The sequence below is a fragment of the Dermacentor silvarum genome, chromosome 10 (genome assembly GCF_013339745.2).
Source record: "Dermacentor silvarum isolate Dsil-2018 chromosome 10, BIME_Dsil_1.4, whole genome shotgun sequence".
Lineage (NCBI taxonomy): Eukaryota > Metazoa > Arthropoda > Arachnida > Ixodida > Ixodidae > Dermacentor > Dermacentor silvarum.
Window position 1 is genome coordinate 11869426 of NC_051163.1, and position 25832 is coordinate 11895257.

At 45.1% G+C, this 25832-nt stretch overlaps 1 protein-coding gene across 1 annotated transcript; it reads right to left on the bottom strand.

Moving 5' to 3' along the window:
• Positions 1–4173: 4173 nt before the first annotated feature.
• On the bottom strand, positions 4174–19564 carry LOC119466050 (uncharacterized). Its single transcript, XM_037726545.2, has 3 exons — positions 19364–19564; positions 16521–16705; positions 4174–4307 (listed from the first exon to the last, which is right to left on the bottom strand). Exons 1-3 carry the CDS (start codon positions 19482–19484, stop codon positions 4272–4274), a joined length of 342 nt encoding a protein of 113 aa, XP_037582473.1. The 5' UTR covers positions 19485–19564; the 3' UTR covers positions 4174–4271.
• Positions 19565–25832: the final 6268 nt, after the last annotated feature.

Below are 25832 nucleotides of genomic sequence, written 5' to 3' on the forward strand. Positions count from 1 at the left end.
GCTTCCTTGTTTAGGTCGTTCCTTTTCAGAGCTGCTTAGGTTGTGTAGGAGATTGCTGAATTCGCTGAGCTACCTAGAACGTGGGCAATTGCTAATACATAAGCTATGAGGCATTGCCCAATGGGCCGCACCAACATTGCTTCCAAACAAGAACAAACAAACAAACAAGGAAATTAAATAAGACCGCGGAAAAACAGTGAGAATTGCCCAGATTAGCGGCGCACTGAGATGTACCCGGATAACGGTGGCTTAGCTAACGCAAGCCGTGTCCACATATTCTTACCGATTTCCGCGGTCCTTTGCGAACCTTGCTAATCCTGATTCGCGGTCGCGAAGATTATGGCGAGGCCTCGCAGATTATCTTGAAGTTCATGTGATTCGGGAAGAAAGAAGGAAATTCTTCCGGTAAAACATCGCCAGCGTTGTAGGTCGTGGCGTGCACGTGTGGCGAATGGGGTAATAGGGCAAAAGGTGCTTTGGGAATGTGCATTGGAGCTTACAAACCAGTCTAAAGTTACCGTTATTTAAGCTAAGCCTTCCAAGTTATGGCATTTATCAAGCGTCACATCTGTTGGGCCTTTCGCAACTATAGAACAACCCGGAGTAGACCGGAGGCTTGTGCTGTGCGATTGCAGTGGACACATGTGCTTTAATGAGTGTCACAATAAAATGTTAATGCGAACTCTTCGACTGTTACTTATCGCGCGGCATGGTAGCTGTGCACCTATGGCGTTACACTGCTCCGCATGAGGTCGAGGGTTCAATTCCCGACCGTGGCGCAACATTGCAAATTCTGAAAGAGTCGAAATGCACGAGTGCCCATTTCCTACTACACGCTGGAACGCAGGAAAGCCAGGTAGTCAAAAGGAACAGCTGCACATTTCCTATGACTATATAGTCCAAAGAAAGCACCAGGAATGCGGGAGATGGAAATTCAAGACGATGAACAACACGAGGACAAGGAAGAGCAGGAGCCAACGTTTCGACAAGTGGACTTGTCTTTTTCAATGGTCGAAAGTACTTTACATCCAATTAGCAACTTGCGCAAGTGTGCTTTCGAGACATTCGCTATAAGAAGGGGTTAATTGTATTCTGTCCTCACTTTAATTTCGTCGCGGCTAGCTATCGATGGACTTAAGAACGGCTTGGTGCTGTGTATGGCTTCAAAGTTTGCAATCGCAAATGCAGCAGGCTTACTTTCATTTTCAAGGCACTTTTGGAGAATTACAGTGTATCGACTGAAATGAACATGCCGATTCAGCTGTGTGTTAATGATGGAACTATCGGCTGCAACCTTGCACTAGAAACTGACAGAAAATCACGACAAAAAATTATTTGCGTTGGTTAATTATACCTAGCAGCAGCCTATATTTAAATAGCCGACGAGATGATAATATTAAGCGGAGGCAGGACATGTCACTATATGTTGCTGGGATAGCTGATTCATACTTGTAATCGGACGCGAAACAAAGTGAAGACCAGGACAGAAAAGAATGTTCCTCTTTGACGCTCTTTCCTGTCCTAGTATTATTTTACATTGCGTCTTGTTACACCACAAAATGCAGAACAGTGCAGGATATGTAATGTCATAATTTGCTTAGTGTTTCTGAAGACTTACTAACTCACATACGCTTAAAAACATTTATAGATGTACGTTCTTTTTATGATGCTTTCCGTCTCGTCCCACTGTGTGCTGGCGATGTACTACGGCTTTTGAGTTGAGGCTAATATAAACTAGTGCAATACGCGCTCGTGCGGTATTGGGTTACAAGGTGTCCCATTACATAACAATTAAGCTGCATGACATGATTTATGGCCTTTACTGTAGCGCCCACCCTACACCATAAACCTCTCAGTGAGCATTGAAGGCGGCGACATCATGATCGTTCAGACGTACCTTGGTCGACAGGCTTCAATACGAAAATGGAGAGTAGAGCAGCAATTTCAATTGTAGTTCTCATAGTGCTTTTCATCGCACTCTAATTAGGCTTATGTTTCGCGATATAATTTTGATAGCAAGGAAAAAAAAACTTTCAGAAGCTGTTCACCTCGTGAATAATATGTATATAGCTGTATATATGAGCAGCAAGTTGCGCCATTTGGCGCGGCTGCTGATGCTGATCAGCTAGGGCTCTGGTGAGCTTTACAATTCTTATTTCAGCCTGGATGTGGAAATAAACGTCATTTCCTCAACTATTGATTGAACGTTGAAAGGTGCGGTTTAGCCGCTCTCTTACGAAAATGGAAGTCCAGGTGTTCAATGGAAATGAAAGACACGATGCAGGTTTCTGCGATAGGTTGAGTGCCTTTGAGCCAATCTATAGCGTCGTGAAATAAAAACGTGGAAGACAACGAGGTTCAGTTTCCAAACTCGCGATGTTTCATATAGCGTTCTTTTCGAGCACGCATAGAAAATGCAGGACGTTTCTCTATCGTACGTATCATAGCTCTGCTCCTCGTAACACCTGTGCTTGTATGCTGCAGCTGTAAGCTTTGGGGATATCACAAATAACTATTTCACGTGCTCTGCCACCGTTTGAGTGCAGCCCAGCAAACTTCAGCAAGTTTCTCCTTCCACTGAGCTTGCGGCTACAGTGTTTGCATGATTTCAATCGTCATCATTTGCACCGACTCTTTCTATGAAGCGGCTCCAGTTACTTGGTCTCTCTCAATGTGAATCAGTATTAAGCTGTCGCTTGTGCATGGATGCTGAGTTCACCAACGCATAATCTTTATTGATTCATACGGCTGGTAGCGCTGATTGCAACGCGAACTGTTACGAAGAAACTGTACAAAAAAATTGCTTCTTGTGTTACCATTACCCTTCAGTTGGCAACGAAATGGTTGTTGTCCGCACCACCTTAAGCCGGACAGATGCAAGACCTTTCCCGGAGAGCTAAGTATTGGAACACTGACGGCACACGTTGGTGCCCCAGTCCACTACAAAAGTGTCTCTGCGGCTTTTGAAGTTTATGACACACCGCTGTGCACTGATGCTTCTCCTGCGACTCCTGTGTGATGAACTCTATGTCCTGTGGCTTTTATTTCTGTTTTCTTTCCTCCGTTTTGATCTCCTTCATAACATGACAGCTAGTCGGGATCAGCATTGCATGACGGGAAGTTTCAAGTCGACGCCCAATGAATATTTATATGTTTAAATAGGTGTGTGATGAAGAAATTGTTTTAATAGCAAATGCTGGTCCAATTTAGATGAAATTTCATGCATTGAAAATAAGAAGTAAAATTACCATAAAATTTGAGTTTACGTGGTTGTTTTCTGTACTTAGTTTTTTCTTTTTGGTTTCTGCTTCTTTATTATTGGAGCAAATGCTGAAAAATCAAATAATCTAAGAAACAATTGAAGCACCCACCTTGCAACTCGCCTTAGTACCGGAAGAAAATATACATATTCTAATTCTCTGGATTGCATTTACTAGATTGTATATTGTTGGCAAATCGGTTCAGTTAGTTTGTAAATTTTGTGAAATCATTATATCCTACGTGAATATGTGTCTATGTGAAATATATAGACTAATAACCTCGTTAAAATGGCAATTTCAACATAATTTCACGAACAGCAAGTAAGGAAAAGTAGATGTTATTGAAGAATACAGAAAGTTGTACAAATTTTTTTCTGCAGAAGACACGTTTCGAATGTTTGAGATCTTTTTAGTCAAACGAAAACTACAGGCATTACAGCGATGCGATGCGATACCAGGGGTAGATGACAGGGATACGAGGTGAAGGCGACATAAACGGCGTTGAACTAACAACGGGACCTTATTTTGATACACATTTGAATATTGACAATGGTATAGAGAGTTAACATAACAGTAACGAAAAAAAAATAATAAGCACGAGGCGAGAAAAACAGGCATGCAGTAGATTAAACGTGTGCAACACTTGTGCAAGCTCGCACATTTTAACACTCCGCGTCCTTTTTTTTAAAAAAATTGCTTTGATACTGATCTGAACATTTACTCAGAATAAAGGCCCACCTGTCAGTTCAGCGCTCGTCGTCGTCTATAGTTTCACAGTACATTAGCGTAAGTATCGCATCATGCCAAACCAAGAAGCTTATCACAACGTGTTGACAGCGATGTACTCCAATACACGGCAGTGTGAGATGTGTAGTTAAAATTAGGGCCAGACTGATAGGTAATAACTCAGACGTAGGGAGTTGTCGCGAGGCTTTTATTCTATGACGCAGTTTTAAGGTTCCATGGCAAAGAGACCTTCAAGAAGAGCCCGCAGGATCCAAATTCCTTATTTCAGAAGGATTCTTCAATTCTCTTTTCTGCGAGCTTCTGCAAGTAAACAAAACGAAAAACACATTTATTTTCGGAAAGATTCTCGCAGCATCGCTTTTCACCTACTGGGTTCAGGAATCTCCCGCATTAAGGCAGGAGGGCTTACAGGGAAGATGCATTAAGCTGCACGCTCGTGGTTTGGTTTAAGTACCTTTCTCGTCGAATAGACGACTTATATATAGCTCTGAATGTTGACCGGCAGAGTAGTGTCGGTGGGCGCACCTGTGTTCCGTGTAATAAAACAATCAATCAGAACGCAAATCCTGCACATATAACGTCGGTTCATAAGTTTCTCTAAAGCACACAGATCTCGTATTGAAATAGCGCATGCTATTTAACGGCTCATTTATATTTTTCATATATTGATCTTGGTCTGCCCCGTTCTTGGGTCACTAGATATTTGCGTATTCATGACTAATCTCACAGTAAATATGTGTCATTGTGACACAAGCCGTAAAGAAGCCGTCAATGTATTTACAGATATGTATCGTACTTCTCTGTGCATGGAACACAGAGCTAACAACTTTACATGCGCCAAGGCCGTGTGCGTGTTATCCGTTACTGCTATCTGGATAGCGCAGCAAGACACGGACACGAGAAGAGAAGATGAAGACAAGCGCTACGTTTCCGTTTCTTCTCGTGTCCGTGTTCTGCTGCGCTATCCACATATCATTGCATGATGACCGACCAACAAGCCCAGATCGCCACCCGCTACTGCTGTTCGTAGAACGTGCTTATTTCTTTTTCGCAGTCGCAAAACCTTTTAGCGATCGCAGAGGCTACCTTGTTCTTATTATGACAAGAAAAGAGATGTTGCTACACGCACAATATCGTCTTAGTAACCTATTTTGATACAGGTATACCGTTCTTGCTTATACTCTGTGCGACAAAGCACTTGCTTCACATGTAAGCTTTCGTGCCTCAACCGGACACTTAACCTGGTTAACCTCTCTGCCTTTCACCTATTATTTTCCTTCCTTGTTCCTTCCTTCGTGTCTCAAATGTATTCGCGGTCCGTATTCGCTATTGCCGTGGTTATATTCAACGGTCATGGTTATCGGTTGTCAGAACGAAGTGCCGGGGTTTTCTTCACCGCAGCAGCGGCTGCGATAACTAATAAGGGAGTAAGAATTTGAAAGCCCTAGTGACCGAATATTAAGCAGGGCAAGTTAAAAAAAAACGCCACGTGGTCCGAATTATTCGAGAACATTGCAATAAGGCGTCTACTATAACACCTATGTACCATTAACTATGGTGGGACACAAAAGTCCCACAAATCGATCAGTGCTATTCAACCTGCATTCCAGTCCCATCAGGTCTAGGACTTCTTTTTTTTTGTGACCTTTGCGCGTTCTGTCTTGAGTGTATCTGTGAGAGCTGACATTACGTTCTAGTCTGTTCTATGTGACCTATTTCGTGAGTTCTCTTTTGGTGTGTCATTATTAGCTGAGATTATTATCCATATTAAATGCCATTGGCATAGCGCATCTAAGACAGGACGAAAGGACACAAAAACACACGTACAGCGCTGTGTGTACATGTTTCTGCGTACCTTCGTCCCGTCTTAAATGCGCTACGCCAATGACATTTAAGATGACGCACCAAGACGCCCAACGTCCAACCTTATAATCCGGTGTGATTTGGGTGATCTTTTTTGTGGGCTGTCATTCGTGAATGTACGAAGCTGACTTTTTGTTCCAGTGAAGTTTATGTGATTTCCATTGTTTGTTATTGCACTTATGTCAGATTAAAGGAGTGCACTGGTCTGGGCTGGTTGGCACATCATTAGGACGGGAACAAACAGCGCTAGGACCGGACCAAGTGAGCATGACAGACAAGGCGCTGATCTCAGCGCCTTGTCTGTCTCAGCGCCTTGTCTGTTGTGCTCACTTGGTCCGGTCCTAGCGTTGTTTGTTCCCGTCTTACTGTCATATTACTTCGTGTGATCTTTATTTTAATTCAGATGGTTTGCTGCATGACATATGTACTAAAAAATGACATTCGCTATTAGTATGCTTCTTTTGCACAGTACTGTCTTCTACTTTCACATTTAGTATGTATTCGTTTTATGTGACAAAGAATTGCTCGCATCACCTAAAGACGTAAACATATTATAAATATTGCGAGAAAAAAACATTGCCTGGCGCCCTAACTACGCGGCTTGCGTAGGAACTCGTAGAATGTTATTCCGGGCCACGGCATTTTAAATACTATTGGAACAAGAGAGCAGTGAAAGGACTTGGCAGCACTCTTGTGCTGAAAACGTGAGTTTTCAGCACAAGAGTGCTGAAAGCTCACGAGTGCACAAGAGTGCAAGAGTGCAGCACTGTACGTCAAAACGCGGCAAAGCTGATTTAGGGAGTTGGCTGGCCCTTTAGCAAGCCGGCAATGATGAAAGCCATTCAGGTTAGGTTAAGGTTAAGGGTAAAGTTAAGGTAACGCGCTTCAGCTTAAATGTATTTTTTGGGGTCAATTCTCTAAGTCGCCGACCGGCTGTGGGCAGCGTCGAATCGCGTAACGCTGTTATGTTTGAAAGATTTCCAGTTAATGGAGAAGGCGTATGCTTCATCACGTAATGGAAATTTGTAATTTACAGTGCTGTTTCGGTGCTGCCCTGAGAGAAAACTTTTACTCGATGTGGAAAACTAACTTGCGACAGCGGGCGTATAGGGGTTGTGGGAAGTAGGAGCTCTTTGTGGGTTCTCGTGCTCGGCATCTCGAATTCCGGTTTTCGCAATTGCGCTGTGGGTATGCAGACGACGTGTGTTGCTCAAGTTTCTATTTATCGATTTGTTTATACATAATTAAGACGAGAACATCGTTAATGTTGAACATTTTGGGGCATTCTTTAAGACAGGATGCACACCCGTGAGCAAAAGTATACGGACCAGGGGTTGCGCGATAAAGCAGATTATTTCCCCTGCCTGTGAACGCAACTTGAAATTGAGGACTGCGGTCCAAACACATTGCGAACTTTTCAGTGTTCTCGTCAATTCCAGTTTATGCTTGTTAATTACGAAGAAATTTACTATTTTCGGCGACCCTGTGTCCGTATACTTTTGCTCACGGGTGTACATTTTGTTTTTGCGAAATGTATAAGCGTTAATCTGTAGTATTTCTTCAAACAACCAGTTTGGGAGTGAGTAGACTAGTATAAACTGTATAAGACAGGCTTGGTCAGCGACATTTGGTTTAGAAATACTCTGTGCACTCCCCATATTTAAAAGGATCAATCTGAAAGAAACCAAAGCGGTTTACTTGACCTCCGACAATCTAGGGATCAAGTTGATTTTATAAAGCGCTGTTCAGTGCGCTGCAGCGACTGCACACTGCGCTGACAAACATATGGTAGGTCGAAAGTTCGATTCGCGATAGCGGTGGCCGCATTCGGATGTGGGCGGGATGCCAGATTTATTGTCTTGTACCGTGCTTCGAAGTGCCCCTTAAACAACCAGAGTTGGTTAAAATATTTTCTGAGACCCCATTACAGAATCAATCAATCAATCAATCAATCAATCAATCAATCAATCAATCAATCAATCAATCAATCAATCAATCAATCAATCAATCAATCAATCAATCAATCAATCAATCAATCATTAATCAATTGATCAATTAATCAATCGCTTTTTATTATCGATACAACTATAAGAGCTAGTATGTTGCCATCGGACGTTAAACCGCATCACTACAGCAAATATTCGCGACAAAAGTGCATGCAGGTTGCAGCACACTTTTTGCCATCACCAGAAAATGAGTGGCGCTGAAAAGCAAAAAAAAAAAAAGAAAAAAAGAAAAAGCGCGTACTAAGTGTGTCAGACGAGCTGCCTAGGAACTCCTGAAAGATCAAATAATAAGTGTGCAGCGGCTGACACGCAATTTGCACGTCGATTTCAGACTAACGTTTCCGGTCAAGTATGTAATGACTTACGTGTGCGGCCTCACTGTCAAATATTTGTCATCGCATATTCGGAAAGCACTTATCATGTGTCTAGACACCGTCTTGATAGTGTTATCACATTTTTTTTTCTCGTCTTGGTCTTTATGCCCAGCAGCCACGCGAGAAATGGTGTTTTGTTTGTCTTTTCTTTCCTGTTTTTGTATTTTAGCAGACGACACCCCGTCGCCTGCGATTGCACCAGCATCAGAGATTAGAATCAACATTTGCGAGACGTCCGAGAAGAAAAATGGCAACGAAAAGGCGTCGTTCGACAAGTTACCTTTTTTTTTCTCTTTTTTTTTCTTCCATGCGGGCAAATCCTTCCATATTCGCGTTAGTTCTCACATCCGACCCTTTTCTGTCTGCTTTCTTTATTTAGTTTAAACCGTTGCTGGGAGGAAATGCCCGCTACGAAGGCAATGAGATACGCATCTTCAGACATTTTTTTTTTAGCGCTCGCGTTCCTATGTCACGTCATTCTTGGGTACCCATCTACTGCTATCCAGTCGTCTGCTGCAACTCCACGGCTGCTGCAAAGCGTAAGTGATAACGCGCTCCTTTGGCCTTTCACTCCAGACCAGGTCAGCGACAACTGAAAGTACGTATTAGTACGTAAAGGCGAACGCGATGACGTGATGATCCTCGTAATAGCCATGACCCTAGGGGATGGGCGTTCGGTGACGTCAGCGACCTCGCCTGACAAAGATGGACGAGAAGCAGATATCGGCCTGAAAAAGCGGATCATCGGCGCTCAAGACACGCCCATCAAACGACGAACAGATTGTGTCACTTCTGGGAACAGCGTTCGTGTTCCATCGTTCTTTGGACGCCAAGAAGACGACTCACTTTTTGTGCGAGTATTTTTTTAAGTGCGTGGATTAATGCGAGACTAATTAAAATTTCCTTAGCGCTAGGTTTGTACCTGTTCAAAGGCGTCACATTAAACGCATACAACGTTTGCTCCGCTAGCACCGAGACAACTGAAAACGGCAGTAATGATATATTTGGAGAGAACTGGGGACATGTTTGCGGAGATATGGATGGAAAGTTGAAAGTTTGTAGGTTGATTAGCAGTGTTGTAAGTCATTACTAAGTGATCATTTTCTTTCTCATTAAGGCGTAATACGAAGCGCGTACTTTGGTTGCCCTCTATCCTGGAAGAACTAAACGTGGCACCCTGATGAAATTTGCATGTATACAGGGAACATATGGTCGGTGATGTACGACGAAACCATGAACTTTCTTGTTTAACGATAGCCTTTGCAGAAAAGTACTTAAGTGTTTCAGAGCATTAGAAGAGCACTTTCTGAATCGAATCCGAAGATTGCCTGATGCCTTGAACAAACTAAACGTGCCACATAATTTATATTACCGAGAAATAAGAAAAGTCTTAAAGGCTCATAGATTCAAGAGGCCAGTTCATTACGTACCTTGCAGCAAATTAAGTTGGCCTAGAATTTGCCCTGCTTTACTAGAAGAACTATACCACCGAGTTTGCTGAAAATAGAGGGAACGTTATCTGTTTGGGTCAAAATGGCCCTTGCATAAAAAAAAAACAACAACAAAAGCCGGCAGATCCCACGCCCAATGGGAATCGGTCTTATGAGAAGCTGTGTGCGGGGAGCCTACAAAGTTAATGAAATGACCATGGGAACACCGAGGCGTAGGCGGCTCTTTCATGACCTACATGACGCGCATGTCATGGCATTGATGTCGTGACATTCTTTTTGTGTCACATAGGTCATGCAATCTTGTCATACTATGCCAATTTTGGTACCTACCAAGTTAAGAAAACGACCATGAGAGCATCAAGACGTAGGTGCCTGTTTCATGACTTACATGACACACATGTCATAATATTCATGTTTAAGGCGTGTGATTTAATTAAATATAATTGAAGTGCTTAGTGTAGCTGTTAAAAATAACAGCTTCGCTGGAATTTAGGCTGTGATTCTGCAAAGGTGGCATAGGTATCCTGTGTGTGTGTTTTCTTTTTTTGAGTGGGCTAGTGTTGTGGCAGTGACTGCCCCTGTGAAGGAAGTTGTGCGTCTTCTTTTGGTTGGAAAGACGGAACGTTACGGTCTTCACTAAGGAAGAGCTCATGAGATAACGAACTTGTGTTACCTAATTACGAGTAAGTAACAAGGAGTGCGACAACAAAGAAAGCGCAGACGCGCGACCTGAGCACTGACCATCTAGACTATGAGTCAGACAGACATGCGCGTACATACACGTGTTATATGCTTCCTAAAGCACGAAAACCGAGGTAACATATCATCAACCAACAGTATCGCTTTTACTAACTACTTTATAGCCCTAAAACAAAACACAGTGTTCTTCAGAAACTGGTCGACCTGAATTGGTGCGTTCGCCTTCTTTGGTACAGCCCAGATTATATTTCTTTCTTTCCTGTAGTACTCGCGCTGTTATCACCGCTTCTGTCGGGAACTGGAGAGTGAGCTTCTGATGAACGAGCTTTGCATAGAGGTTGCGCGTCGTCGTCTCTTTTATTGCGATATCAATTATATAGACGCTCCAGGCGCATTTCTGCCGTTGCCGTCGCCGTGAGGTTTTGTATAAAGTCCATGGGTGATAAAATAGTCGCCGCGTGCCGTATGCTCTATGTGCAAGTGCCAGGGTGAGCCGGCGATTGCAGGTCGAACTCGCGCACGCAAGAGCGGGAAGCGGGAAGAAAGCGCGCCGTCTTCCAGTCGCGCACAACGCTCCAGAGAGAGGTTAGGGAGGGGGGGGGGGGGGCGTTTTATTCCACGCCACTCAAGCGACCGCGCGCGCCCGCCGGGCCGCAAGGCTCCGGGGGGAGGATAGGGAGAGGGGGAGGCCGCGTACTACGCCGCGCGCTCCCGCCCGCGCGGCTGTACCTACTACCTTGAAAGCGTCTGCGGCGGGGGCGGAGTTCTTCCTCCCTGCGCTGTCTTTACGCTGCTTAACTCACGTTGATGTGAGAGGCGGGACGAAGGCCAATTCGCTCGCTGCTGCGGCCGCGCTTACTCACTACAGCGTTTTGACAGCGAGTTTCCGCGGTCATCGAGTGAGATGCGTTCATGTTTCCTTGTGCGCTCTTGAAACCATGCTTGTTAATTTCGTATGCCTATGTTTACAAGCTTATATGGCCGATACAACTGCTATCCTTACTTCGTATAGCTGTCCACTAGTTTGCTATCGCAATCGATTCTTCGCCTTTCGGGCGACACTGCGACTTTTTAGGTGATTAGGGTGAGTTATTACACTTGCGGACATGTTTCCGTGGCAATGAAGAGAAAGATACGGGGGCAGAACTTCTCTGCACATACTCGTATGTTACTGCACCAAGTAGTCCTGCAGCATTTCACAGCGCTTTTGGTTTCCTGCAACAGATACTGAATCAGTGTAACTTTCACGTGTGATGGTTTCGCATTTGCCCAAACGCGGAAGTGACAAGCTGTAAAGCAAGTGCAATTTAACAGTCAGGGATACATTTCGCCTTACTGTGTTGTTTTAAATAAGATCATGTTTCACCTTCCCCCACCTAAACTAACGCGGATAGAAATGTGGACCTTATATTCAGGAGTTCTCTAATACTTGCGCGCACTTTACCGCCGTTGATTTCGCTTTATTGGCACAGAAAGTTGTCTGTGAGTATAGTTGTCGATGTAGCAACTAATTGGTCACACGCATCGCTTTTCACAATGCAGAGGTGTTTCAAGCATCCACGTGTCATGCCGCACGCGTATTGTTTAACGTGATTGAATGTTCCACGCCCGTAAATCTACGCAAATTTTCTTGGCTGTTGTGTAGCTGTACAGTCTAAGCATTCTGGAAACTTGGCCCTATTTCCGTCTGCGCCCTGGAGGATTGCTTTCCTCAGCATAAGTAGTATACACTCAGGGACGCCATGTTGCCGAGGGTTACGCGTCCACAAAAGAACCGAGAGGGGCCTCCCGCGCCTGATGATGCGGCAAGCTTTCTTTAAGAATAAAAAATAAAAGAAACAACGAAAAGAATCTGCGGAAAATTGCGAGGAAAAGGTGTGCCTTAGGAACGGCAGACGATGCGTGAAGGAAAACGCAAAGCGAACGGTCAAATTTTCGCGCCGGAATATATAACCGTGAGAGGAATTCGGACAGCTTTTATTGCGCGCAATAAAGGGGAGAGTTGTTTATAGCTACGACGGAACAGACAGACGCCCTCCACTCGTTATTTCTGGGAACTGGAAACGGAATGCTACGGGGAAACCGTTAGTACTGCTGCCAAGATTTAGAGACGTATAGACGCTCTAAACGGTTTGACGCGGGGCGGAGTGCGAGCTGCACAGGTCGAACGATGAGCAGCGTGAACTTTTTACCGTAGCATGCACATGCAGTTAGTACGCGCTGGTTTCTTCCCGGGTAGCTGTTAGGCGTGGATCGGCGCGGAAATCGGCAGCCTGCGCACAAAGTTTGGAGTTATAGCTGCCCACGTCGTACTCGTATGGACTGAGCAGGTGAATCCCCCCCTCTCCTTGACGTTAGTTCAACTCAGAAGTAAACAGAAGAGGAAAGAAGGCACTCACTCCCCACCTCTGTTATTACTGGTTTTGTTTTTCCATAATGGCATTTGCGCTCGTTCGAAGTTGGGTTCGAGGCACATGGGCAAGCGAAAGAAACCTCTGACCACGCTCTCCGGCTACTGAACCACGCGTAAGTGAGACGAATGATATTAGCCCTCAAGGCATTGCCCCATCGCAACACATTTCCATTCGCGGTGGTTCTTTATTGGGCCTTGCCGCACCGCTGCGGTTCCATCCGATCGGACCCCCGAAGTGAATCTGAACGCTGGTCATGTCGGCATCTCCGATCGCTTTCGCATACCTCCTGTATGTCGCCGTGCTCTAAGTATCGTGTAGGTCGATTCCTTTTCGTCCTCAAGTCCAATTTGGCCCCGTTTCTTTTTCTTTTCTTTTTTTATTTGCTTTATGTTTCTTCATCGCCTGTAACATAGTCCCGTCTTCTTTTGCTACAAAGTTGTCTGTTTTCCGACTTAGTAATTTTTTGTCCAATTCCTATCGTAAGTCTTACTAATATACGAATGAAGCTACCGCAAGCATCGAGCTTATCATAAATACGACTGACGCTTCCGACGCAGTTACCATGTCTTCTCACTTTCCTTCAAAAGTCTGCCAGTGTGGGCCGGTATATGCTCTCCTTGCTCGTGCATCAATGCTCGAATGAGTCAAATTGCTTTCATGAATATTTAATGACTCGTAAACGCATAGCTTCTTGTTCATGCTGTGTCTTTGCGGCCCTGAGCATTGTTCAATGAGCAACTCATTGCCACACACTCCCGTCCCTAAATGAATGCTTTCTTACCTTCTGGTTTATGATCTCGGAATGTACTGATCTTCAATGAGATAATGCATATTTAAATGTCGTATATTTGAAAACCTCTTTGTAATTACTCTCACTGTTCCTATGACACTCAGCGGCCACAAGACCCCGTGGAGACCCAGTTCGGTTGACAAATGAAATAGTCATTTTTTTCTATAATAACGTCGTATCTATTACAGTAACACATAAAAAAACAACACCTGATTATCCAACTAGTGACGACAATGACGAACGCGATAACACAATAAAATAATCACCAGATCTGCATACTCCGGAATGGTGGGTACAATTACAGTCACGCACATACAGAAGAGACGCTCTCACAAACACTGTTCATACTTTTAGTGGAAATGATTTCATTAAAATGCAAGTCGCTCTCTAGAAAGGTTGTAAGGATAAACCCCCCAACAAGATCGGGTACCAAAGCGGTTAAAAACCACCTTCACTATAAATATGTTTTACCAATACAGTCATTTCAGTGAAATGCGACCGTGAAGGACAGATCGGTTTGACGTGGCACTCCATCATTCGTGTTTTCCGCAAATTGTGCATTTCCACGAGAAGACAACTTGGCGAATGGTACATTATCATCAGAGGTTGGTAGCAGGTATCGCACAATATCAAGATTGACGCACGGAAATTGTTTACGTGTCAGAACCACGATTTGATTATGAGGCATGCCCTAGTGGAAAACTCCGGAATAATTTTGACTACCAGGTGTACCTGCGGTTCTGGCGTGTTGAATACCTAGTGTGCGCAGCAAGATCTAAGTACATGAGCGTTTTTTTCTTCTTTTTTTTTGCATTTCGTCTTTATTAAGATGCGGCCGGCATAGCAGGGATCGAAACCGCGTCTTCGAGCTTAGCAGTGCAACAATATAGCCACTAGGAGGCTATATCGGTGGCTCGATCGACGTCGAAGTCTTGAATTTGGAGTTGGAGGACACCCCAAAACAGAGCCTTTCACAAGCTTTATTAGTCTTCACAGTTAATAAGACTATGTTCTATTGTCTATGGCACGTCAAAGGCACAGCAGTTAACGGAAGACACGAAGATACCCTTTCTTTGTAACCATGTCTTTATCGGTAAGGTTTCACGATGAAGTTTACAAAACAACATTTTGTAGCAAGCGAGAATGTACATACTTAAAGTGACTTTGAAAAACGTATATTAACGGGCACGGTCACTAATATTGATGACATAGGCCGGGATGAGTTAATAGGTCTATTCCGATGCTATTCCTTTTTCCGCTTCGTCAGTGGTCGGAGTGCCGCTTCGCTTTCGGTATCACAGAGATCGGCCGACTGCGAAGGATGACCGGTAAAAATGGAATAGATCAAACGAACGGATTCGTTACATTGTACCAGCCTCACGTCTTGCTTAGCTCCAGCGTTGCACATGAACTGTGAATAATGCAGTATTGAGCGAAGTTTCGTTTCACGTTCCTGAATGGCTCGGAAATCTTGAGATCGTGCCAGTGAGCGTTAAGAGTCGTGAAACCAGTAAAGTGCGAACGCGCGCTCACGTTCGCTCGGTCGCCAATTCGCGCGCATGCAAACACACACACACACACGCACACAAACAAACATGCACATCCAGACACACACATACACACACATGCATACACACGCAAAATTACGCATACAATTCTAGTCCTTGAGCTAGATTATTCTGAGAGGTAGACATTACTTGCACGGGAAATCAAAATACGTATTCAAATAATTAACAAACATCTACTAATTACTTTTTAAATTAGTTACTTTACGGCACATACTGCAATTTACGAATTGTAGCCGATGAGTTTTCAAGATGTATCCACTCGAAATGCATTTCCAGAATGACGCCAGTTTAGAGATATGCGCCATGAACCTTGCCGTAAAAATGCACTGTTGTTCCTCTTACTTTTTTTAACAACACTCTCTTTTATGCCTTGAAGCACGAAAGTAATGGAACGCCCATGTTTTTCTTCCCACATTTTGGGAAATATCTTAAAACTTGTGCCATCCTGGAAATTGATTTCATGTGGATATGTCTTGCAAGCTCACAGGCTACAATTCGTAAATTGCAATATGTGCCGTAAAGTAAGTAATTATTATGTTAATTAGTGATGTTTTGTTAAGTGGTTGAATATGTGTCTCAATTTATTGTGCTAGTAATGTCCGCCTCTTCGAATAACCTAGCTCAGGGACAAGAATTATGCTATCTGCTACATGCGATTAAAAAAAATCCATAAAACTTAAAAAAAAATTAGCGTAGCTTGCACTGGAGGCGCAATGCTAAAGAGACCGCGGAGCTGATGGGCACCTAGCTGGTCCTGGCTTTTGGGCTAGGCTAAGCACTACCAGGCAAACCTCAGCATTTCCCGGAATTTATTGATTATTGATCGATTATCGATTATTAGCTAATTGACTGGCTATCGCTTGGCTATCGCAAGGTATTGGCCACGTATTTGGGCTAGGCTAAGCACTACCAAGTCATCCCCAGCATTTTCCGGATTAGCTATCGATTGGCTATCGATTGGTTATCGATGACTGACTAAACCTAAGTAGTCCCAACCATGCTTAGCTTGACTTAGCCAGGCTCAGCTTCACTAGTTCACAGGGGTATGTGCCATTGCGCTTGGGGTATCATATTGTTACGGGGAAAAGAAGCAAGAAATATATTTACACTGTATATACAAGTATGGCAGCGGCTGACACGATCATAGCTCGCGAAGTCCAGAGTGTCGTCTTCTTCAAGTCATGTCCAAACGTCTTCTTCGTCGCTCTGTCACAATATTTTTGGATTCAGCAGACACATTACGCCCGGCGCCGCTGTTAAAATGTTCACCCTGTATTTTGATTTGTTGACTGACTGACTGATTAATTGATTGATTCGTTAATTAATTGATTAAAATGTTCATACGCACCGTGCAAATCCGGTCCACGAGATCGGGAGTGCAGTCGACGCGCGTGGCCCTCTGCTCCTTGCAGTAGTAGAAGTGGTCGTACGAGCCTTCCATGGAGAAGTAGACGGGCTCGCCTGGCTTGCGGTAGATGTGCGGAAGGTCGATCTTCCTGCAATGGCTGTGCGCGTAATCCAGCTCCATGTCGTCTGAAAATGCGTCACGATAAATTCAAGGAGTTTCACGGAGACCAAGGAGACCATCTTGACTCGCGCGGGTTATCTGTTGAGGTGTGGCCGGCATAAAACGACGCCCACCGCTTACGCGCAACAGCACGCACATTCGAAGAGTGCCTTTCTTCAAGTTTCGCAATCTCTTTGGGTGCTCAAATAGTTCACTTTCGGAATCAAATTAAATTAGAAATACTCAAAGGAAAGTGAATAACAACCTTCGAATATGGAATTGAATGCCGATTATTTTATCGTTTGCAAGTAAAGTGAACTATGAAGTTTGTGTGGAATCTGCTTGGTAAAATGCGACTTATTTACGGCTTTTCATACATGCATGTAATGTCGTTCAGAGCGAAGTGTCCGATCAGCTGGAGTTCAAGTAATTGATAAATAATTACTGTCAGTTATCCGGTGCGCTACGACAATGGTAGCAATAAAACAAGGGAACTATACGTCACCAGATGCGCGTAGTGTGCTGTGTTTGTTAAAAAAGACAAGTCTGAGACATCACCTCACATTGTTTCAATGGAATCAAAATATGTTGACGGCTACCCAAGTAATAAGTTGCGTTGCCTAAACAGCGTCAACGTGCTCGTACATGCAACAAAGCAAGCCTGTCTAATGGCATGAAAGCAAGAAGATTGAGCAAAACTTGTGTGTCCCGTTCGTTCGTACAGGAACTGGCCTTTCTGCCATGCAACCTCTGTCCTGCGGTACTATTGTATTTTATTATAGTTCGCAACAGTCTTGCGTCGGCCTTTTGCCCCAGTATTCCAATAAGTGTTATTATCCCCTATTCTTAGCAGAAACAAATATTAAACAATTCTGAACAGTGAATTTTCAAATCAAATGCGAATTAAATGGCAATAACTGTTTAATTCGTATTGGAAATTTGAAATATTTGACATCTTAGTGCTTTAATGAAGGCCGCTTCACTGAATGAAGCGAAATAGCAGTAGTGGCGCAGGCGTGCCGGCGTGTTTGCTTTTTTCTTAATAAATGAAAAAAAAATATTCGCATGTCAAATATGGGGCAGACTTCACCTTTCTGGTGGATTGATGGAAATTTGATTGCTATATTTGGATCACAACTCGCAATGTTAGGTTAGCTAATTGACAAACTTCACAAATTAGTTTTTTATTTGTTCATTTTTGCTCACAAGCCGCAATTCATCACATATATATATAGAGTTAGCAGAACGTTTGAAACTAGATTCGTTCTCTAGATATCGGACCCCGGAATGTGCTATGAAAAGAATTAAAAAGTTAAGCTATCGTGTTTTTATGCTCTTAATGTAATAATTAGGAATTTAATTTGCAGCACATGGTTGATTAGCGAAACATTGCGATTTGTCACGCATGTGATGTTCCCGTTTGTCATGTAAAGCATCCGTATAATGCGATCAAGGCCGGAATAACGTAACGATTGTAATCAAGTACCACCCCCTCTCACGGTTCGTCAGGGGTCAGAGTGCAGGTTGCTCCGCCCACGTTATCACTGATATCAGCCGGCCATGAACTGTAGGTGATAAGAAAGAAATAGAATCGACCAAGTGGAATCCTTAAATTTTACAGACCCAATAAAATGTGTGTTCGTAAAGATAAAAAAAAAAAACTTCGAGGACGCTTAAGCTTCGCCTTTAAGAGTAGAACGCGATAGCGTTATCGGGACCCGTTCGCGTCGCATCGTTCGCATACGGCAAGTAGACTTCATTCACTGCAACACTGAACGTGGGAAAGCCAGCTTACAAAGACCAAGCTTACACCGATCCCCTTAATGTCGGCTTCACTTTTAAACTGAAATGCATTGCTGGAAAGACGTTTTTCCAGGGGCAATATAAGTGGTCTTATATGAAAATGTGAAGGCCCTAGCACCTTGTTTTATTATTTCGTTAATTGTTTGCTATTGCCCCGACGCGCGCAGGTCTGGTATCAATGTTCGAGTTTCCTCGTAGCTGAATTAGGTTTTCTCGTGCATTCAAATTACAATCCGACGCCTATTGGTAAACAATCAGACGGTGAATCCGACGCCGAATAGTAAAGTTGTACTTTACCATTTTGCTGACGAATTTCACTGTGAGAAATTTCAATTTTGTTCCCCAAAACCTTGCACCACGTGGAGGGCCTGCGCGGTCGATGTGGTTGGATGATTTTCTCCGCCACCCGCGATCACACGCCGGTTGCCGACGCCGGATTTTCTGCGACATGGGGCCCTAAACGCTATCGCGATAATACGAGCAGGTGGCATATAAAATATATTCATTCTTCATCGTACTTTTTCACCAGGTAGCAAATATTTTTTTTTTTAGATTTCCAGCCAGCACCATTACTGCTTCTTGCACGAATGCTTGTACGTATGCTCTGAGAATAGAAGGTTCCCCTGCCAGCTTTCACGTTTGGATGTCCTGATGCGCCATAAGTATGTATGCCCATTTATACACGCGCGATTAAGGACAACAAACTTGAACTTGAAAACGTGTACAGCAATACAAGCGTCTAAAAATTTTTTTTTTAGTTCGACGCACTCCTCGTCAGTATTTCGAGGCTTTCAATGACTTGGCTTTTAGCCGTATCACAATTTGCATCGTCGACTTATGCAAGCGAGCAAAGCGAATGTGGCCAGGCGAACACCGCTCACCAAGCGAAGAGGCCTGAGTTCCCGGCACACACTGCAGTGGTAGCAAGAGCAGCAGGACCAGGGCCAACACGTTACGGACACCGGCGACGGTGAGGCAGGCCACGCTCGTCGTAGCTGTCATTCTCGCAGGCACCGCTGCTAACGACGGTCGGCTCACGCTGTCTGAGGAGCCGTCCGAATGGCAGCTGGCCGCTCGTTGGATAGATGCCTCGCTGACTGGCTCGCTAAGTGGCCGGCCAACAGGCTTCCGCGTCTCACGTCAGCGCCCTGACGACCGCGGTAAATTGGCTGATTGACTTCCAGTCATGACTCGGAATGCATGTACATACACTTTCGTCGCGGTTCACTTTACATAGTACATTGTATCGATGCTTTATGTAGGCTCCACAGCTAATTAAGACAAGTGATGGCCAGCGAAGGCTAGCTGCTATGTCTCTTAGACGGACTACGAAGCTGTGCCAGTTGCTTTTCCGTCTTTTTTTTTTTCCCGCAGAGAAATACGAATATACCAACAAAGGCGTATACAGCCCTGAAGCACCCTTTTTAGGCCCAAAAGTGTTTATTTCCCGTAAGGATATAGCGAAAGGTCATATTTTGGCCCCTTGTTACCTTCACGTGTACGATGGGAACTGATGTGTTGTGCTTGCGAAATCGTGGAACGGTCGCGTGCACGTACATTGCCGTTGAAAAGGGCAGATTTGAAGTTAGCCTGCAGAACCGGTAGTGCAATAAAAAAAAAATACGGCAACATTTATTGCCGTTGGTGAACAGTTTCTACTTCACCAAAGCATTTAAAGTCTTCCTTATTACTTGCCTAGGACTAAACCACTGAAATCTTGTTTCTTAAGCACTCGGATCGACTCTACAGTATAAATGACAAGTAAATAATAAAAAGAGAACACGGCGTTTTTTTTTTTTGCTCCGCCTTGCATTGCTAGCTTTGAAATATAGTTTTTTAAATCGGTATTTAGAATTAACCTCCGCTTATTTGTTCTACGCATTACATGGCCTGTCCAGGTCTATTTTTTTTCTTTTAATGTCAACTAGAATATCGGCTAGCCCCGTTTGCTCTCTGATCCACATTGCTCTCTTCCTGACTCTTAACGTTAGGCCTAACCTTTTTCGTTCCATCGCTCTTTGCGCGGTTCTTAACTTGTTTTCGAGCTTCTTTGTTAACCTCCAAGTTTCTGCCCCATATGTTAGCACTGGTAGAATGCAATGATTGTACACTTTTCTTTTCAAAGACAGTGTGGTAAGCTCTCAGTCAGGATTTGGAAATGCCTGCCGTATGCACTCCAACCTAATTTTATTCTTCTGTAAATTTCTTTCTCATGATCTGGGTCCCTTGTGAGCAATTGACGTAGATAAATGTACTCCTTTACAGATTCTAGAGGCTGACTGGCGATCCTGAATTCTTGTTCCCTTGCCAGGCTATTGAGCATTATCTTTGTCTTCTGCATGTTAATCTTCAACCCCACTCTCACACTTTCTTGGTTAAGGTCCTCAATCATTTGCTGTAATTCGTCTCCATTCTTGCTGAATAGGACAATGTCATCTGCAAACCGAAGGTTGCTGAGATATTCGCCGTTGATCCTCACTCCTAAGCCTTCCCAGTCTAAGAGCTTGAATACTTCTTCTAAGCATGCAGAGAGATTGTGTCTCCTTGCCTGACCCCTTTCTTGATAGGTAACTTTCTACTTTTCTTGTGGAGAACCAAGGTGGCGGTGCACTCCTTGCATTTATTAGCCAAGATATTCACGTATGCCTCCTGTACTCCTTGATTACGCAATGCCTGTATGACTGCTGGTATCTCTACTGAATCGAACGCTATTTCATAATCTATGAAAGCCATATAGCGAGTTTGACTGTACTACGCAGATTTATCAATTATCTGATTGATGACATTAGAATGGGACCATTAGAGTTACAGAATGGGTGCCGAAGGAAGGGAAGCGCAGTCGAGGATGGCGTAAAATTCTGTAGGGTGATGGAATTAGAAAATTTGCAGGTGCAAGTTGGAATCGGCTAGCGCAAGACTGGGGCCATTGTAGATCGCTGAGAGAGGCCTTCGTTCTGCATTGGATGATGGGGATGGCGGAGATAATTTTGGAATGTGGTTCCAGCTACATTTGTATACTTGTTACAGTTAGATATGGTAGCACTGTTTTTTGCTGCTGTGTGTACTCTTTCGTCCTTGACGGCTTCTGCAGAATGCACTTCTCTGATAGTTGTACTATTTTTGGCCTATATAAATATAAGGCTTGTAAAGAAACAGACATCCGGCCATCCGCCAGAACGTCTGTTTGCATCTTCTTTTCTCGTGCCCACCGTGCAAGCGCCCGAGCGCAAGTGCCGCTTCCTTTATTCATTACACTCGGCGACGCTGCCGGTGATAACTCTCGGGATGGGAAGTTGCAGAAAATGGCTCTGTCGGGTGGCATTGGCTGTTTCGAGGGTCGCCATTGAGAAAACGCGGCAGGAGATCCTGCACATTGAAAAGCGGCCGGCAATACTGACGTACCGTGCAAACAGTGAAACCGCCTGCTTACTGTTCGGGCGCATCTTGGCAGCATTGACGCAGACGAATCAATCTTCGCCAATGCGTTAGAATCACCCAAACTCGGTGAAATGCAGCGTGCTGCCGAGTAATCCATGTCCGACGATGAAATAAAGGGCGATTTCTGGTAACCGTGTCATGGGCGAATGCAAGAGTGCCGTTGTTGGCGCCCCGGCATGTGGTTGGTTCGAAACAGCGGACAGCTGCATCTGCGTCTAAATCTTGCGGGTCTGATTAGGCAGACCTCGGCTGCATGGGAAGATCTTCGGTAATGATGGCCTCAGCGTGTTGGTTGCTTCGACTTCATTCAGCAAGATATCGCTGCACACGGGGTGGACGACCGTACTTTCCGCCAATGACTGCTCTAAGACCCGGATATATGTGGCACCGGCGGATCAGGAAGTATCTTGTAGTATCTTGTAGGATCACGGAAGCCTGGAATTGTATACCACATCTACTACGAGAGGAGCTGGTGCCTCACTGCGCCTAATCAATGATGAACGCGAAGGCCGCGTCAACGACTGCTGTGGTTAAGTACGGTCTTGGGCTCTTGGGAACCCTGAGCCAATCGAGGATTCGAGGCCAAGGGGCGAAGGTTTGCTGTACCACCCTCGATGGTGAACTGACCTTCGCCAGAGAGGAGGTGATTGGCTCGCAGAATTAGGTCGGCGGGCAGGTCCTCGAAGATGGGAACCGCAGCCAGGAATTTGCTTCCAGCTTCAGCGTGGAGCTGAAGGTCGTGCGCCCCGACAGGCATCACGGTGCCGCCGAGGTCTCGAAGGGGTGCCTCGATCCAGGCCTCCAGTACGAATGACGCGCATGGCGTCAAAGCAACACCGTACGCTCAGCTCCAGTGTCCAGAAGAGCTCTGAGCTTCCCTATATCGTCGACGCGTACCCGCAGCGTTGGCAGCGGCCGCGTTTGGTAGCGAATGACCTGACATTGAGCTTGCGGGCAGTTCTCGTACCCATGCCTGAGGCGCCTGCATGAAAAGCATCCGCGGAGCGAGGCTCCTGTGCAGTAACGGCCCACACGCCGCCTTGCGGTATCCTACAACTCTGTAGCTCACTGGACGAAAGCCTGGAAATCATAATCGACTGGCAGTTCACCTAGACGCGTGCGCGTAGTCATGTATATGACGTCGACGACATAATGTCTGGCTGCCGGAGAAGTCCAGGCCAGGCTGCAAGCTTCCAGCAGTCGTACTTTCAGGTAGAGGTAGATTGCGACTTTCTTGCTCTCGGCTTGCCGGCGTGACCGCATTTCCATGAAAGAAGCGTCATAAGTGCTCGGGAGCGCTGCAAATGCATATGTCAGCGCAAATGCATATGTCAACAGAGAGAGAAAGAGAAAAAGGTAAAGGAAAGACAGGGAGGTCAACCAGAGGTTATCTCCGGTTGGCTACCCTGTACCGGGGGAGGGGTAAAGGGATGCGAAAGGAGAGAGATAAAAATAAGTAAAAATAAAGAATAAAAAAAAGGAAGGAAAGAAAAGAAAATCGCACACGCACGAAGCGCGTGAAACAGACACGCCTGACAAACACCATGCTCAAGGATGAAAACTACTCCTAATCATCTCGGGAGTCGTTCGAGGGACAAACTTTCGCGGGGCGAAAAACTTTATCTGCGCGTGCAAGAACATGTAAGGTGCAAACTATTTGGTTGAGATTAAGAGCAAGAAGTCGACTTTGGCAGGTTATATTACATACAACAGATATCTGATGGCGCACTGAAGTAAAAGAACAGGCTCTGAGAAAAGTGAACGCAGACAGTGGCGGCAAAAGATAGCAGGCAGGGCGGTGGCTAGAAAGTTTTCCGGCATGGGACACGTCCGATTGAAATTAGGTCAGCGATAATTGGAAGTGCCTGGCGATGAGCCTTTGTTCTGCAGTGGAATAACAATGTGCTATTGATGGTGCTGATCGTTAATATGGCCGTTATAATAAAGAAAGTGTGTGAATATGCGTATCCTAATTGTACGTGCACATTTATAAAATTGTTATTTCTATAGGACCATGCGAATATCTCTTTTTTTCTTTGTACGTATTACTTGGTGCAGGGGCACACAGACATCAGTATTGGCCGCACTCCAGGTTACGCCCGCGTTCGCTCAAAATGCGTGTGGTGTTGGTGACTGTTGCCGGAGCCTCTGATATAAATAGGCACTTGGTGCCGCAGCTAAACGTCGCCTCCCTTCTCTTCCCTCCCCCTCCCCCCTCCTCCTCCCCCCTCTCCCACGGCCTCTCGCGCGTCGGAAGAAGGCGCCTTTGCTCTACATATATGGTGATTGTAAAGGAGGAAAGAGACGCTTACTCCTGCACCCCTTAAGCGAGCACGGCGCAGAACGCGCGTTTGTTCTCCGCCGTGCGTTCACTCCCCGTGAAAGCGCGTGCCCCTCGCGGCCTTTTACTCGCACATACACCGTTCGGCGCGCGGCGACGATTTCATCTCCATTGACGTCATACGGAACCTCACGGCGACGGCTACGGCGACGGCGACGCCGACGGCAGAAATCTGCTTTTGAGTGTCCATATAATTGCTATCGCAATAAAAAATGTCACAGTTTCGCCCTAAGGGCGAAGCAATGAATGCGATAGCAACACAGCAATGTCATACGAAGTAAGGTGAGCGGCCTTGGTAGCAATATGAATTGTAGTAAACATGAGCTGATTAAGTAAGCAGGTGTGCTGTGGCGTAAGTAGACCGACATGAAGAGAGACTCGATGACCACGAGAAGGCGCGTGTGAAACGGTGGTGTTGATGAGAAGCGCTTACCGTGGGCAGCGCGTGCGAAGGGACACACCTGTAGTGCTGCACTGCCGATCTGGGCAGCATTGCATGTGTAGCGTGCGTTGGAAAATGTGGCCCGACTATTACTAACTGAATGAACAAGCGTGGTGTGAGCGCGCACAAACAAACATGAATAGATCACACTGAATGACTGCAGCCAACGACTGTCAAAACGCTGGCAGCAAGCATACGCCGCAGCGGGCGAAGGTACGTGCGGTCTATCGCTTCAACGGAAACTGAGCGGCGAATGCACGGCGCATAAAGGTCAGAGCCGTGTGGAGATAAGAGACGGTGCGGTCGAATGAACGACGGCACTTTACACGTTGTCGATAGAGTGTCCAGCTACGTTCGTGTTTACTTAAGAGAAATTTGGGATGACATCGTTCGCATATTAGGCGTTATTCTGTCTTCATGTGCTGCTGTCAAAATTGCAGCGGACCATACTGATGTCTGTGTGCCCCTGCACCAAGTAATACGTAAAAAAAAGAGAGAGAGATATTCGCATGTCCTATAGAGATAACATTTTTATAAATATGCACGTACAATTAGGATCCGCATATTCACACACTTTCATTATTACAACGGCCATATTAACAATCAGCACCATCAATAGCACATTGTTACTCCACTGCAGAACAAAGGCTCATCGCCAGGCACTTCCAATTATCGCTGACCTAATTTCAACCGGATGTGTCCCATGCCGGAAAACTTTCTAGCCACCGCCCTGCCTGTTATCTTTTGCCGCCACTGTCTGCGTTCACTTTTCTCGGAGCCTGTTCTGTTACTTCAGTGGGCCATCGGATATCTGTTGTATGTAATATCTAACCTGCCAAAGTCGACTTCTTGCTCTTAATCTCAACCAAATAGTTTGCACCTTACATGTTCTTGCACTGCGCAGATAAAGTTTTTCGGCCCGAGAAAGTTTGTCCCTCGAACGACTCCTGAGATGATTAGGAGTAGTTTTTATCCTTGAGCATGGTGTTTGCCAGGCGTGTCTGTTTCACGCGCTTCGTGCGAAATAAACCAGTGCATCTCTCTGTCACACAGCCTGTGGCTCTAATGAGGCCGCATTCATTTTACAGATAAGAACGAAACGGCAGCGGCGAAGGTCACGGGTTTTCGC